Source organism: Vulpes lagopus, chromosome 2 (genome assembly GCF_018345385.1).
Source record: "Vulpes lagopus strain Blue_001 chromosome 2, ASM1834538v1, whole genome shotgun sequence".
Taxonomy (NCBI): Eukaryota; Metazoa; Chordata; class Mammalia; order Carnivora; family Canidae; genus Vulpes; species Vulpes lagopus.
Genome location: NC_054825.1, coordinates 146,912,021 through 146,926,661, shown reverse-complemented (window position 1 = coordinate 146,926,661; position 14,641 = coordinate 146,912,021). Strand labels below are relative to the sequence as shown.

General features: G+C 50.4%; 1 protein-coding gene across 1 annotated transcript; it reads right to left on the bottom strand.

The window, feature by feature from the left end:
- Nucleotides 1-3,498: 3,498 nt before the first annotated feature.
- On the bottom strand, nucleotides 3,499-9,912 carry DMRT2 (doublesex and mab-3 related transcription factor 2). Its single transcript, XM_041745985.1, is given in 4 exon segments — nucleotides 3,499-4,848; nucleotides 7,126-7,228; nucleotides 8,537-9,010; nucleotides 9,013-9,912. Coding segments are annotated over 4 exon segments (1,728 nt in total). The 5' UTR covers nucleotides 9,109-9,912; the 3' UTR covers nucleotides 3,499-3,793.
- Nucleotides 9,913-14,641: the final 4,729 nt, after the last annotated feature.

Genomic DNA, 14,641 nt, shown 5'->3' with positions numbered 1-14,641 from the left:
GGTTAAAATTCCTAGGTGCTGTACTCAATGGGGAGCTGAACAGACACTGGAACAGACAAGGTCAGGGAAACGCCAGCAATGGTGTTGGAAAGGTTATCGATAGGAATTCAAGCGTTATCTTGGATCCCCTATGAGTGAAAATGGGAAAAAGTAGTGAGGAAAATTATCATTAAACTGAGAAATATGCCCTAGAGTTTAGGATTACAGAAAAAAGTAATAGAAGTGTCTGGTGTCAATGGAAGTTTGGATGCCAAGTGAAGGGAAAGCTGGGAGTCTGCTTAACACCTAAGCATCTTCTGATGGTCTCAGGGCTCCAGGACCTCCTCTCCAGAGGGTCTCCATCCTGGTGATGGCTTAGCTGAACTGTGACTCCATGGTCCCCCGTTGCTCTCAGAGACTGGGTGGTCCAGTAGCACCCTCAGTCTGGGAGGTCCAAGCTCACTCATTGCTCCCTCGCTGTTTCCTGAAACCTCTCCCATGATCCACTCTTAATGTTGTACATTCTGCAGGTTTTGAGGGAAATTTTTTAAATTATTCACGTATATTAAATTATTTATAACTCCATTGCATTAGAATTCAAAATCCACAGAATATATTAAATGTGCATTGAAATCACAGAAATGTGAACATTTACTACTCAAAGTCAAAGAGACCAGCAACACCAGTATCCCCTGGGGATTTTTGGAAAAGCAGAATCTCAGGCCCTTCCCCAGACCTATAGAAAATCAGAAACTGTATTTATCAAGAATCCCGAGTGACTGACTATCCAAGTTTGGCAAGCACTGTTGTAAACTATCCATAACTGCAAACTCAGCCAAAAAAAAAAAAAAAGGTTTGACCAGTTGAGATGGAAGGAAAATTTGTCCCTAAAGCTGCATTTTTTATCGTGAGTTGAATCAAGGAAGAGATCCATGTTTTATTCTCCTTTACATTCTTCAAAATAATTAAAGCCAAATCCATGTATTGCCTTGAACATAGAAAATGCTTACACTGAACCACACATTTGATTTAATGTCGATGACAGTGTTCTTTGAAGATTCTACAGAATCGGATAGTAGCTTTGACAGAAGTGCAATGATGAAAAGAAGCGAAAAGCCAAGCACAAATCTCTCACTGAACAGCCAATGGTAGGTTTGAAATCCCAAGAACTCATCATTATAGAACTAATGTATAATATAATAATCATTATATTAAGTACTGACCCTTATATATATATGTTCAAGAACAATAAAATTCTGGTCACCAGTGGGGCACCTGGGTGGCTCAGTCAATTATGCATCCGACTCTCGATTTTGACTCAGGCCTTGTTCTCAGGAGTCCTGGGATGGAGCCTGAAACAGAGCCCAGAGTTGAGCCTCTCCTTGAGTTGGAGTGCCCTGTGCCTGCAGAGGGCTCGTACTCAGCAGGGAATGTCTTACTCTCCTCTCCTTCTGCCCACCCCCCCTTCACATGCCGGTTCTCTCTCTCTCTCTGTCTCAAATAAAAGATAAATCTTTTTTAAAAATGTGGCCACTGAGGGGAAAAAAATGTGGCCACTGGTAATGTGAGAAAAAGCACTAATAGCCACAGTCAACTGGATTCATTGAATGAGACTAAAATGGTAGAAGACAGGGCAGCCCAGGTGGCTCAGCGATTTAGCACCACCTTTGGCCCTGGGGCATGATCCTGGAGACACAGGATAGAGTCCCACTTCGGGCTCCCTGCATGGAGCCTGCTTCTTCCTCTGCCTGTGTCTCTGCCTCTCTCTCTCTGTGTCTCTCATGAATAAATAAATAAAATCTTTAACAAAAAAATGATGTCCCCAAATATTCACTGAATACAAAAGAGAAAAAAATTGACCATTTTAAGTATTCAAAATATTCAAATAGAGTAAGAAAGAGAGAAAATCCATGTTTGAGTGAGAAGGCCTGCTCCTTAGGGATTTTTCTTCCTCTTGAGATTTTTTCCCATGGGTTTCTTCCGATGTGTCTCCCCCATTACCTCGGTGGTAGTCCGGTTGAATGCGAAGTTTACACTTAACACTGGGCACAAAAAATAAATCCCTGATAGGAAGACAAAAGTTAACAACTCTGTAGACAAAGCAAAGATGATTGGAGGAGCAGGAGGGGTGACTGGAGTGAGGTTCTGTCTCTGACACCACGGCATCTGTCGCTGGAAAACATACTTCCACTCCGTGATAATAATCTCCGTCATTGGGAGCTCTGCCCTCTTTCATTTTCTTTCCCTCTGGCAAACTTCCATTTGCTCTGGCTTTTGCAATAGTAAAAATAAGTAAATTTGACTCAATCAAACCAAGTATTCTTTTACAAGCACAAACTGGAAATCAATCTTATGGTTTGGCTTGTTGTTTTTGAAATCGATTCTAATTTTAAGTCACAATTCAGAGAAACCCTGGAGGTTTACATGAGCTCATCAGTAGCAAAATCATTTTTAAGTAATTTTAAATGTTTTCCAGAGCAAGAAAGAAACTCTTTAAGGCTGCCAAGCTTCTTGGCACATTCCACATGCCCGACGAGCAGTTTTGTTCCCTAAGTAAGGGGAGAATTGGAAGTAGCAACTCACTCCATCACAAAACTAAAGGTAGGATATTTGGCTCTTGGTTTTCTGGGTCGAAATGACTGTGGCATCTTAGAATTTCATCTGGAGTTCACAGATGAGGTCTCCAGAGATAAACTGAATACTCTCATAAATGTCTTACTCTCATTTTATCAAACCTATAGAACAATAGTTATTAACATTTTATTGAGCAAAACTAGAGGGTAATAAAGAATCAAAAATGAGGGGATAGGGAGGACATGGTTAAGACTCCTGAGGCTCATGCTGTGATAAACATCTGCAGGCTTCGGTTACTGTCAGCTGAAGCAATTTGAATAGTGAATTTTTTTTTTAAGCCTTTGGCACTGGAGATGATGTGGGAGCCTCCAGCTGATACCTGGGGACCAGTGGGTCACGACTGTGCCTGCCTCTCAATACCTGTCACCAGTCCTTAGGAAACAGTGAAATAACAGAGCTGAGAGGGCTTCACCGACTGCACCTGACAAGGGAACCTGCTCTGTGACCCCTAGCAACCTAGAAATCATAGCAAGTTCAATCTAGAAAGGAAGCTGGAGGCTCCAAATACATATCCTATCAGGAAAGGAAACCAGGACTCAGCCAAAAGACATCCATCCCAAGAACTCAGGTCATCATATAAATAAGATCTTAAACTTGGCTTTCCCGCAAATTAATTCCACTTTGTCCAACCATGTAAAATCACGATTCTATAGACATGCAAATCTGTGCTGTGTTCTTCTTAAAGCTACTTTTGCCTCAGTCTCATATAGCTAAGTGCACACGCCCTCTAAAATGCAAAACCAAGGTACTATAAACTATATCCCGTGGCCCCCGGTGACCATTAAGAGCACTTGAAAATATAAAGCACCACAGAAGAATAAGGCACATACTTTATGGATACTAGTGTTTCATCTAGACAAAGACAACTAGGTACTTCTGCAAATATTGGGTCTTTGAGAAGACAGTGTCAACTTTATTGCTTTTTGAAATGCTGTGTAAAGCATGGAACTTTACAGTCTGCACATAAGCAATATCCACCTTTACATTTAAATATATTTATGTGGTGAGAAAAGGTACATGCATATGAACAGATATCATTTTTTTTAGATCATCACCATTTACATTAGAAATTTCTTTACACAAACACCTTAGCTTTTTCTTAAAAAAAAAAAAAAAAACTAGCAATGGGTAAGAACCCTCTGAGATCGCAGAAAATCCAGCTTTCCGTGCAAGCAGCCTTTCACTGAGAAACATGAGTGATGGCAGATGAAGGCCTCTTAAGAATCGACTCAACAGAAAATGACAGTGGTTCATTCACAGAGAGTTTTGTTCCAACTTGTTTGGCTACGAAAAGATCTTTGGCGTATCTGTCTATTGTAAATGTGTACTTCTGGTTCTCCTTGACTAAACATTCTCTGTGTTTCTTAGGGGCCTCTTCAAAGGCCTCTTTGACAAATGGTGTTTTCAACTCGGGACCTGATTTGTCATTAAGAGTTTGCTGGAATAATGAGTGGAATGGATTATGTTTAAGTGGCAGAGGGTGCCTGGTGCTTTCTTTGCTGATCCTGGTTAAGATATGCCCTTGAGCTGCCAGGGGGTCCGTGTCAACGGCAGAGAAATTCCGTCTGGGTGGGGAGAAAGCAGACCTCTCGGGGATGGCCTGGTGACCCTGAAGGTCACTTCTCGAGGTCTGGACCTCCGGAGCTTGAGGCAGCACCAGCGAGGCTTCTAGTTTGGGTGGCATGATGTCGTGTTCAGCAACAAGACCCTCCTGGACTCGTACTCCCTTCAGGTCCCAGCTGGCCCCAGGCTTCAGGGCCTGGACCGAGGTGGTGGTGTTTAGCAGGCACTGCTGATAGAGGAGGGTGTCGCTGATGGGGCCACACTTGGGCCAAACCAAGAATCTCGAGGAAAAAGGATACTGTCTGTACGTCGTGGCCACACTAACATTGGAAGAGATGAGTTCCATATTCCCAGACCCCGAATACTGCATGGTGAGATCAAGGCAGGTGGGCAAAAGATTGCAGAAGTCTTTGTTTGGCGGTTCCACTGGCGTGGGGCTATAGGCACTTTTGTAGGAGTTATATTCAGGTCCGTGCACCATGCGATTGGGCAGGAACAAGGCAGCAGCTTGGGATGCTTCCAGCATCTCCCTCTCTTTATATTCTCTCTCCAGCATAATGTTCTCCAGCTCTTTATCAGCAAAGGCTCGCCTTTTCCTCATCCGGTCACTTACCGGGGGAGGTAGGGGTAAGCTCCCTCCCACATAAGTGTCTGCTGGAATGGGGCGGTAGCCTAAAACAAGCAAGTATTGCACAGGAAAAGAGATTAACATGGAGGGGAGACAACTCTGGAAATTCAGAAGGTAACAGAAACACTGCAAATTGGCAGAACAAGAACAATTTACCATTCTAAAACATTAATATTTTATACAGAAAGCAAAAGTGTAGGCTCAATTTAAAATCATTCTCTTTGGGGAGCAGGTGAGCCCTGTTGTAACTTTTGGTTATTGTTGTTTTGCTCTTACAGGTTTGTTTATTTACCTTCAAAGGCACTTCACTGGCTGAAACTGTAACATACTTCCCAGCCTCCTATAGTAAGAGACAAGTCTGCTCATCTTGCTTCAATCAACACTTTCTTACTATCCGTATCATCTTTTTCCATTATTAAAAAAGATCTCGGGGCACCTGGGTGGCTTTGGCTCAGATTGTGATCCTGGGGTCCTGGGATCAAGTCCTGCATCCGTCTCCCCCACAGGGAGCCTGCTTCTCCTTCTGTCTGTGTCTCTGCCTCTCTGTGTGTGGGTCTCTCATGAATAAATAAATAAAATCTTTAAAAAAAAAAAAAAAAAGATCTCTATACCTAAAGCTGATGGCACTGTTATTTTCTAAAGATGGTTCATTATGTACACATTGTTACAGGTGTAGAATAATCCAAGGAGAACTAGGGAAAAAGAGAAAGTTACAGCAGATTAGTGGGGAGAAAAAGAGAAGAGACTTAAGGAAACACAGAAACACAGAAAATTGAAAAGAGCTGTTAACCAGTCAAACAGACTCTGCAGTGATTTAACCAAGCCCCTCCCCCAGACCGGCAGTAGAAACAAACAAACAAAAAGTGAACCAGGAGAAAAGAGATCGGCAGCTGTATTGAAAATAACTGATCTAAAACATTTTTCCCAAGTTCTCATCATGTTGGCCAGGTACTAAGAGCAATCATTAGAATATAAAATCACTGCACATTTTATGGATAAGGACAAAGTTTTTTTAAAAAAACGAAGATTAGCATAACATAAATAGAATTCCTGGCAACATAAAATACTTTGATTATTTCACTAACCCCATGCACTGGCTGCTCTCAAATTTGTTTGAAGGATCCATTGGGATGTTTGTGTTTACATAGTGACAAACCCATCGTCCTCATTTGCAAATAAAATAAAATTTGAAAATTAATGTTTCCATCTCTACCGTACGTTTTGCCAGGAAGTTATTTACTTGAATTTACTATTCCATTTGGCCCTCCCACTCCTCAAGTTGCTTTGGCACCACTTCAATTTCTCCGTGTGGTCCCTATGGCTATAAATCTGTTTACCCAGTTTGCAAACAAATTCGTTTTTAATGCATGAGAAACCATTCTAAGGTCAGAAGCATACAGTACAGGGTAAGACGCGAACAAACTTTAAAGCCTGTGTAGAACCAACTCCATTCAGAAGCCATATAAAGAAAAAAACGAATTCAACTATCTTAAAAAAAAATAAAAAAACCCTGCTTTTCAACCTGAATCTTTTGAAGAGACAGCGATTAGAATAAATATAAGCCTTCCTTTATTAAAGTGGTGAAAGGCAATCAATATATTATTTATCAGATCAATAAATAAATTTCAAACCCAAACAGAGGTGGTTTTAAACATTAGCAACAATTTAAGAAAAATTAATGTATCTTTAGGCTTTAGAGAACGTGAAAACGTGGTAGAGAGACAAAATTCATGCTGGTAAAGTTCAACGTCAACCTCCACGTCTCTCGAGTGACATAAAACCTCTCCCACATTCCACAATCTTGACTGTCAGAAATGGTAAAGTGAGGTGTGGAATAACCGTAATCATGTAGCTAATCCAGGGAGGAATAAGGTGTCATGAAAAGGAGTGGTATTAGAGACCGGATCAGCCAGATGAGAAGTTCACCTCCTCACTGGACTTACTCTAGCTCCAGCTACAACCAAAGAATTTTTTTTTAAATTCATTTCCTTCCTCACTCCATACTCAGGTGGCAGTGGATCTTTGCACATCCCTCATGGTAGGGCAAATTGCAAACGCACGCCATGTTAACCCCTTTAACTATGAAGCAGACACCAGCTATCGAGCAGACAGCAAAAGTATCGCTGATGAAAACCTCAGGAGGTATGTGAGATCCACTTTCCTACATCCTGACTGCCTCCCTAGAGCAAAACTTCCTAATAAAAAGCACCCTCCCCTCAAATTGCTCCTCCACAGGTTAATAAAAATGCCATATGTGTGAATAATGGGAATCCCTTAGAACTCGGTTTAAAAGGCTGAAGGGTAATTCTGCATTGCTTTACCTTCTAAAATGCTTTTGGCCAGCAAACTGGGTGCCCTGACTTGCCTCTGATACACAGCTTTGCGCTCGAAATTATTCTGCTTCCCAGAAAGCCCCTTCTTGTCCTGTAAACAGAAGAAACATAATCAACAAGGCCCTTAAAGAAATCATGGGACCGGAAAGGAGTAAGAAGGGGTGTCAGCAACCCTCCCCCACTAAATGTATTTATTTTCCCATCCCATGTAAAAATGATTCTAAGCAAGTTTACATCGGCACCCCTTAATTCCAGGGCTACAAGCTAGAAGCTCTGTCTGAAGCCACCAACTTCAGTCGATGGATGGGGAGTGGGGCAGATTTTTTCTGAGGCTGCTTTGCTAAACTCACCCCAGATTCATCCTGCAGCCAGAAGTTAGGGGGCATCCCACAGGAGGGTAAATCCACAATGGAGACCATAAAAGCCAGGCTCTGAAGGACAGCTTGGGGAGGGGGAGGGGGCAGCTGTGTCCCAGGCACCCAGAGGAAGACCCAAAGCTGCCAGGGTCTGCCATTGTGCAGTGAGGTGGAGCTGGTTTCTCCTCCTGCAGGGCAGGTGCGATGGGGTGCAGGGAGTTGGGGGAGAGGTTTGGGAGTACCCGTCTCACAAATTCTCCCAAGTCTCGCCCTAAACACCGGGAGCCTGGCATACGGGAAGACAAAACCCTCAAGGCCGCCTGGACGGGGGACTAGGGGAAACCCGACTTCCCTCCCTCCGTCACCACCAGGTCGGGGGTATCCTGAGCGTTTCTGTGCCCAGAGTCCAGCCCAGGAGAGCCCGGTGAAATGCACCCAGCAGGCGGGGGCCCAGCCCAGGGCCAAGGCCACCTGGGACGTGCCGCGCGCTCTCCGCTCTCCCCGCGGCGGCCCTGGGAAGCTCGTGCAGTGGGGTCACCGCCTTCCGTGTGCGGCGATCCACTCCCCGGTCCCTCCTCGCCAAAAAGCAAAAGCAAAACTCTTCCCAGGCCCTGGATCTGGGAGAGGGGTCCCCCGCGCAGCCTCCCTTGCTCTGAGCCCTCCCTGCGCAGGAACACGGGGCAACCTGAAATGCGGAGTTGAAGACGAGCTTCACCTTAAATTAAACCCTAGTCTCCCCGCCGCTGGAGCCCTCCCCCCCACCCCGCCGCGGTGCCAGGCAGCAGGGGTGCCTCCGTCCCGTGCCGCTTCGGTCTCATCTGTAAAATGGGCAGCACGCCCTGCCTGGCGACGGCCGCGGCTCGGCGCGCCCCTCCAGCCGCGCGGTTCCTTTCCAGGCCCCCCCGGTCCGCGGCGGCGGCGGCCGCGTCCTCCTCCAGCACCGCCGAAGTTAACGCCAACAGGTAACCGTGCTGCGCTGCGCCGCGCTGCGCCGTGGGTCTTTCCCACAAGCCCGCGCCACTCCCCAGGCCCGCGGCACGCACCTCGGTGGCCTGCTGCCTCCGGAGCGCCACCTGGGCGGCCATGACGCGCTGGCGCTCCACCACCAGCAGGCAGTTGGCGCACTGGCAGTCGCGCCAGCGGCAGAAGCGCTTGTGGCCCTTGAGGCAGGACACCACGCCGTGGTTGCGGCAGCGCGCGCACTTGGGCGTGCGGCTGAGCTTGCGCGGCTCCGCGCCGCCGCCCGCGTTGGCGCCGCGCTCCGGGGGCCCGGCGGGCGCGGGCGCGGGCGCGGGCGAGGCCTGCGGCGCGGGCGCGGGCGCGGGCGCGGGCCCCCGCGGAGGTCCCCGCGGCCGCTCCGGCCTGCCCGCCGCCCCCGCGCCCGCGCCCGCGCCCGCCTCCAGGCCGTCGCCCTCGTCCTCCGCGTCGTCGTCCTCGTCCTCGTCCTCGTCGTCCTCGCCGTCCCCGTCGGCCGACGGCGGGCTGGGCCCGGGCGGCGTGGGCGTGGGCGTGGGCGTGGGCGGGGCGGCCCGCGGCCGTCCTCCTCCTGCTCCAGGCTCTCCACGTCGATCTCCCAGTCCCCGGCCGCCGGGCCCGCCGCGGGCCGCTCGGCCATGGCCGTGGCGCTGTGCGCTTCTGGGCGGCTGCGGCCTGCGCTCGGCCCCGTGCGCTCTGCGGAGACACGAGAAGACCCCAACACGCACCGACCGCGGTCAGGCACCGACCCCGGCCCGCCTTCGGCCCAGGGCCCCCGGCCTACCGCCCCTGGCCCTCCCTCCGCTCCGCAGCGCCTCTCCTGTGTCTTTGCCCCCCACCCCCCCCCCCAGGTGCCCAGCCCAACAAGGTTTTTATCTACGGATTCAAAGTGCTCTGTGAGCACCCGACCTTTAACCACAGGCCTCTCTCGGGACAAGTCCCCGTCCCCGGGAGCGCCCTGATCTCACACGCAAAAGTACTGTGTCCAACTAGGCCGGCCTGGGCCACTTGTCAGGCGTCCCCGTGCCCAACTATACGGCCATGACGAATATGAAAACGTCGATGGGAGAGTCCTTTAGATCAGAGGCCCTTCAGACTTCAGCGAAGTACCAGCCAAGCCTCTCAAACGCCTCTCATCCTCTTACACCACCACTAGGACCCCTGTTTGAAAGGTCCTCCCATGCTCCCCCCGCCCCAGCCCCAGCAAAGAACCAACTCGGAAACTACAACTGTTCTTCTGTTCAGAGCCCAAGGACACTGGGCATGCAGCTGCAGATGCCCTTCCAGCATCGACTGCGCTGGAGCCGTGCAGGCCTTGAGCTGCGCGGTCTCCGTGTATATATATATACACGGGCATGGTTTGCCTTTACAAGCAAGACGTGCAAGTAGAATAAAAAAAAAAAAAAGATAAGAAAGGGGGATTTTGCCCTCCCTGACACCCCGAGCAACATCACAGCACTCACCAAGACTCTGAGGCCCCGGGCTAGCAGCCGAGGCAAAGGATATCCAGCCTTGGGACCTGGCTCTCGGGCTGCTGGCTGTGCTTGCAAACAGAAATCGGGGTCGCCACACCCTGCCACGAAATCGGGGGCTGACAGCTGGAGGCCTGGAGCCCAGTGGATGGGGGGAGGGAGAGTAGGGGGGTGTAGGGGAGCAGGGTGGAAGAAGACGAATCAAGTCCTCAGCAGCCTCGCCCCGCACATCCCGGGCTCTGCAAAGTTCTAATCGGTCCTTTGGCAGCCCCGAGCGCTTCACCTCGCTGAAGCTGCTTTCGGCTTCCTCTGGCCCACTCTGGGCGGGAAGGTTGGGCCGCCCCGGCCTGGCTCAGATCTCGGGCTTTCGGGGCGGGCGCACGCAGCCGCGCGCGGCGCAGCGCCCCTTGCTGCAATAGCCGGCCTCTGCTCCCTTTCCTAGTATTATGGGCTCGGGGCCCCGGGCTCCGCGCCCTCTCATTGGACGGTCGTCAGGCGGTGTGCACGCTGATTGGCCGAGGCGCGCCGGCCTGGCGCTCTCCGCCTCCTCGCGCCCCTCCCGCCGCGCGGCTCCTCCAGGAAAATCCTCCCGCGCGGCGTTCGGTGCAGCCGGGTTGTGGGTCCCAACGTTACGCCCGAAGTGTGACGGCGTCAGCTGGAGTGGAGTCGCCCGTTATCTCGCGGACTATGGGAAACAGGCAAAAAAAAAAAAAAAAAAAAAAAAGCACACACTCTTAACGCAGCGCCTTGTTCACAAGAGAAGGTGACAGTCAAGGCGGCGATCGGAAAGCCTGGTGTCCGTGTCTCCGTTATCAGCATCTCCAGTGTTTCCGCGACTCGATCATTAACCCAGAGTGGGGCGCAGAAGTGAGGCCTGTCCCGGCCGGTGCACGCCCGCATCCCGCTTCCTCCTGCAAGACTAAGCCGACGGTTACCTTGCACCACCGCGGCGCCAGGTTGGAGGGCGAATGCGCTGCAGATATCCGTGTGGCTAGCGCCGCTCATCCTTGAAGTGCAAAGTAGTTCCTCGTTAACTTTCATTATACCCGCGAGGCAGGCAGGTCGCCAAGTCACCTACGTCACTTACATTTCTCTCCGACCTCCACTACTCTTACAGTTGATCAGGAGAAAAACGGAAGTAGGTGCCATTAGGAGATTTAAGTGCAATATATTCGCTGTAAGCATGTTTTTAAACAAAGCTGGGTTTTTTTAAGATGACTTTTTTTTTTACTGTGCATGGATTATTTATAAAGAAAAAAAAAAAAAGACTCCCAACCGTCTACCTCAAAAAACCCTTATATGGCACACCTGGGTGGCTCAGTGGTTGAGCGTCTACCTTTGGCTCAGGGTGTGATCCCGGGGTCCTGGGACTGAGTCCCACATCGGGCTCCCTGCAAGGAGCCTGCTTCTCCCTCTGCCTGTGTTTCTGCCTCTCTCTGTATGTCAGTCATGAATAAATAAAAATCTTTAAAAAGAAATTCACTTACACAAATGTTTAATAGTTGAATTTCCAACATGTTGAAAGAATTAGTCCCCTACTTCAGAGCTCCATTTTATTTCTTGAAATGAATTTAAAACCACTTAGACGCAAAAAAAAAAAAAAAAAAAACACTTAGACGCATTTCTAGTTACCCCTTTAAATAATCAATGCCTTTCCGGATCGGTTTAGGAGATAGATTGGGAAACTGAGTGCGCTGCACTGAGCACATAATAGGCCAGTGATAAATACGTGTTCCAGGAAGGAAATTGCGGAGCTGATTCTAACGTCTCTATTGTCAGAGGAGCCCGCGGAAAGAAGTTGACCAAGCTCTGAATGGTGGAAAGGGGGCAGTTTAGGGATTTCTCCGAAAGAGGTATTCTCAAGCCTTCCGCGGAGTTGGAAAGTTCTTCCACGGTAACCAGACCCCGGGATTTCCCTTTGTGCTGGTGCTTCTCCACGGAGCCTCTAGAGTTGTGCTGTGAAGGAAGCAGAGACCCAATCCTGATGATTCCAGTAGGCTGCTCATTTCGCTCCGGGCGTCTCAGAGGGTAAATAGGGAGCTGTGCACGCTCAGACACGGGACAAAGCGTCCCGCAGACCCTTCGTGCCTCTCGCTTGGCCCCACTAATAATACCGGTGAATTTTACTGCGTTTTGCATAGTTTCTTATACTCACCGAAGTACATCTGTTTCCCTGCATTAGAACGTTTGAATTCTTGACCACAGCAGAAATGTGTTCTTTTTCCCATTTTTTTTTCCAATGACGAAACTGAGGTTCAAAGAGGAGCCCTGGGTCACGCAGTGGTCCCCCGGAGAGCAATGGGCTGGTCGGTCTGTTCTCTGAAGTCTCAAAAACCTTCGAGGAGCCCTTCACTCCCAACCACAAAGACTTGCAATGGGTCCCCGTTGTTTTCTTTTGTTTTGTTTTGTTTTGTTTTGTTTTGTTTTTGTTCCCCACTCCAGGCTTGATTTTTGTACCTCACATTATGACCGACTCTCCTGTAACAGGACCCAGCACGTCTGTATCAACCATTCTGCGTCTATCCCTGCTAGATACTTTCTGCATTTGCAAACACGCATTTCAGTGCTTCTCCCCTGCGACGTGAAAGTGAACTACAAACCTCCATCAGAGCTGGCTGTGTGCGTGTGTGCGTGTGTGTGCCTGCGAGGTTGGCACCCTGGGCTTTTAGTTCATTTATTGCTCTAGGGGGAGGGGGTATGAAATCATCAGCCCTTCACTAGTTACTGTGCATATTAGGAAACAAACTCCAGAAAGTAGGTTTGCTAATTTGGGGTAATAGATTGAGGGGAAGGGGGACCAGGAAGGAACGGGAGGGCTAAGGGGCATTGAATGGCAATTTCCTAAACAGAAAATAAACCAGACAGCCCTTGAAATAGTTGGAGTCATAAAAGCTGCTACAGAAGGAGGAAACCAGAGGGATTTGTGTACAGTAAACCGTGCGGGGCGAAAGTAGGACGGGAGATGGGGGCAGGGGGTGTGGGAGGTAGGAGGACCCCAGGACGGTCGCGCCGCCGGCTTCTGGGGCTCGGAGCAAACCGAGAGCGCGAGGTCCTGAGAACGTGGGTCAGCTGGATGGACGTGGAGAAGGCGGCGCTCCGGGGCTTGCTAGGGGGATTGGGCCCGCGGGGTTCAGATGGGTGGGCCCACGGCCGGTCCCTTCTCAGCATTTCCCCACCCCTGGCCGAATCCGGCGGGACAGCCCCCACTGCGCCCCACAGACTTCCGCGCGTCCCGCTCCACCCCACCCCACCTGTCCTCCCACCCTCCCGCACCGCGTCTGCCTCTGGGAGGCCTGCAGCTGTAATCGCGAGCCTGTTGAATTACACTCCATTCCCTGGCCCCGAATGTCCCCCTGAGTATCACAATCCCAACAATCGCTTAGAAATGAGGTATGTGGAAAGAGAATGGGAAAAGGATTTTTTTTTTTTAATCTCGGGATGCGCTTCAGGAAGTCTGAGGAACTCCGATATTAAAATCCAAATTATCTCCATTTTTCTGGGAAAAATTAAAAAGGAATCTAAGGGTGCACACACGGGCCAGTAAATTAAACGTGCAGAAGCAAAAGGAGTCAGAGAGCCTGGGCGCTAAGCCGATGGTTCCAGTGACCACCTGATCTTGGTCAGTTCTCTTTCCGCGCCTCAGTGGTCTCATCTGCAAGATGGGAAGAGTGGCCTTCCGCCGCGGAGCCTACACCTACTAGGAACCGCTCAATGAACGTAGGTTGGTGGATCCCGGATGCAGCAGCGCCTGCAGCTCCGAGAGGGAGGGCCCGGCCTCCGCCAGCCTCGCAAGCTCCCCGGAAAGGGAATCCAGCTCCTTTCTCCCGGCTCCTCTCTAAAAAGGGGTCAGGCTGAGACTCGGGGACCTGTTAGGTGAGGAAACTAGAGTCCTTTGCCTGGTAAACCGACATCAAATTACCAAGTGCTAGTCGGAGTCCCTCTAATAGATGACAAAGCAGCAGCGGGGCAACGTTGCTTCTGCGGGTCTGGTTTGGGAAGAGAGGCCCCCGCGCCTCTCCCTTTGCTTCCTTCTCCCTTTCCCCCAAATCCCTCTCACCCTAACAGCTGCCCCCCCCCAGTTCCGGCCCAGTTCAGACCTACCCAGTGAAGACACCCCCCTTTCGCAAGTCCAGCAGGGGAATTTGAACAACAAAGCGGAAAAGGGGGGTCTTTTTCTTCTTTTTCTTGATAAAAGTGGCTTTTTTTTTCCTTCAAATAACCCTCCAGAAAGAAAAAGGAAAAGAGGGAGGTGTGTTTCGGGTCAGCTCGGGGATGCATGCAGCCCGTTGCAGCTGGCCCTCCCTGCACCCGGCCCACCGCAGGCAGCGCCTCCCACGCGCCGTGGCCACGCAGGCTTGGGGGCGACTTGAGGGCGCTTGGCTCCCCCGGCCGGCCACCTCTCCCCCGGTTCCTTGAGCCCCCGGCCGCCGCAGGGCAGCGGGCCCTGGCTCGGCGCGGGAGATACGGCTTGGAGGCCGAGCACCCCGGGTTTCGGAGCTGCGGGACCCCGCTTCCCATGCGGGGTGGCCTGTCCTCTGCTGGGCGAGAGCGAAGAGCACCCTTCACCTCCTTCTGCGCCTCGCTCCCCCACCTGCAGCGATGTGGCGCTAACCCTGAACCACTGGTCGCTGTAGATCCCCTGGCTCGGTGACCCGGCCACACTGGACCTGCATGCAGTACCTGGAACTTGTTACTTGTGTT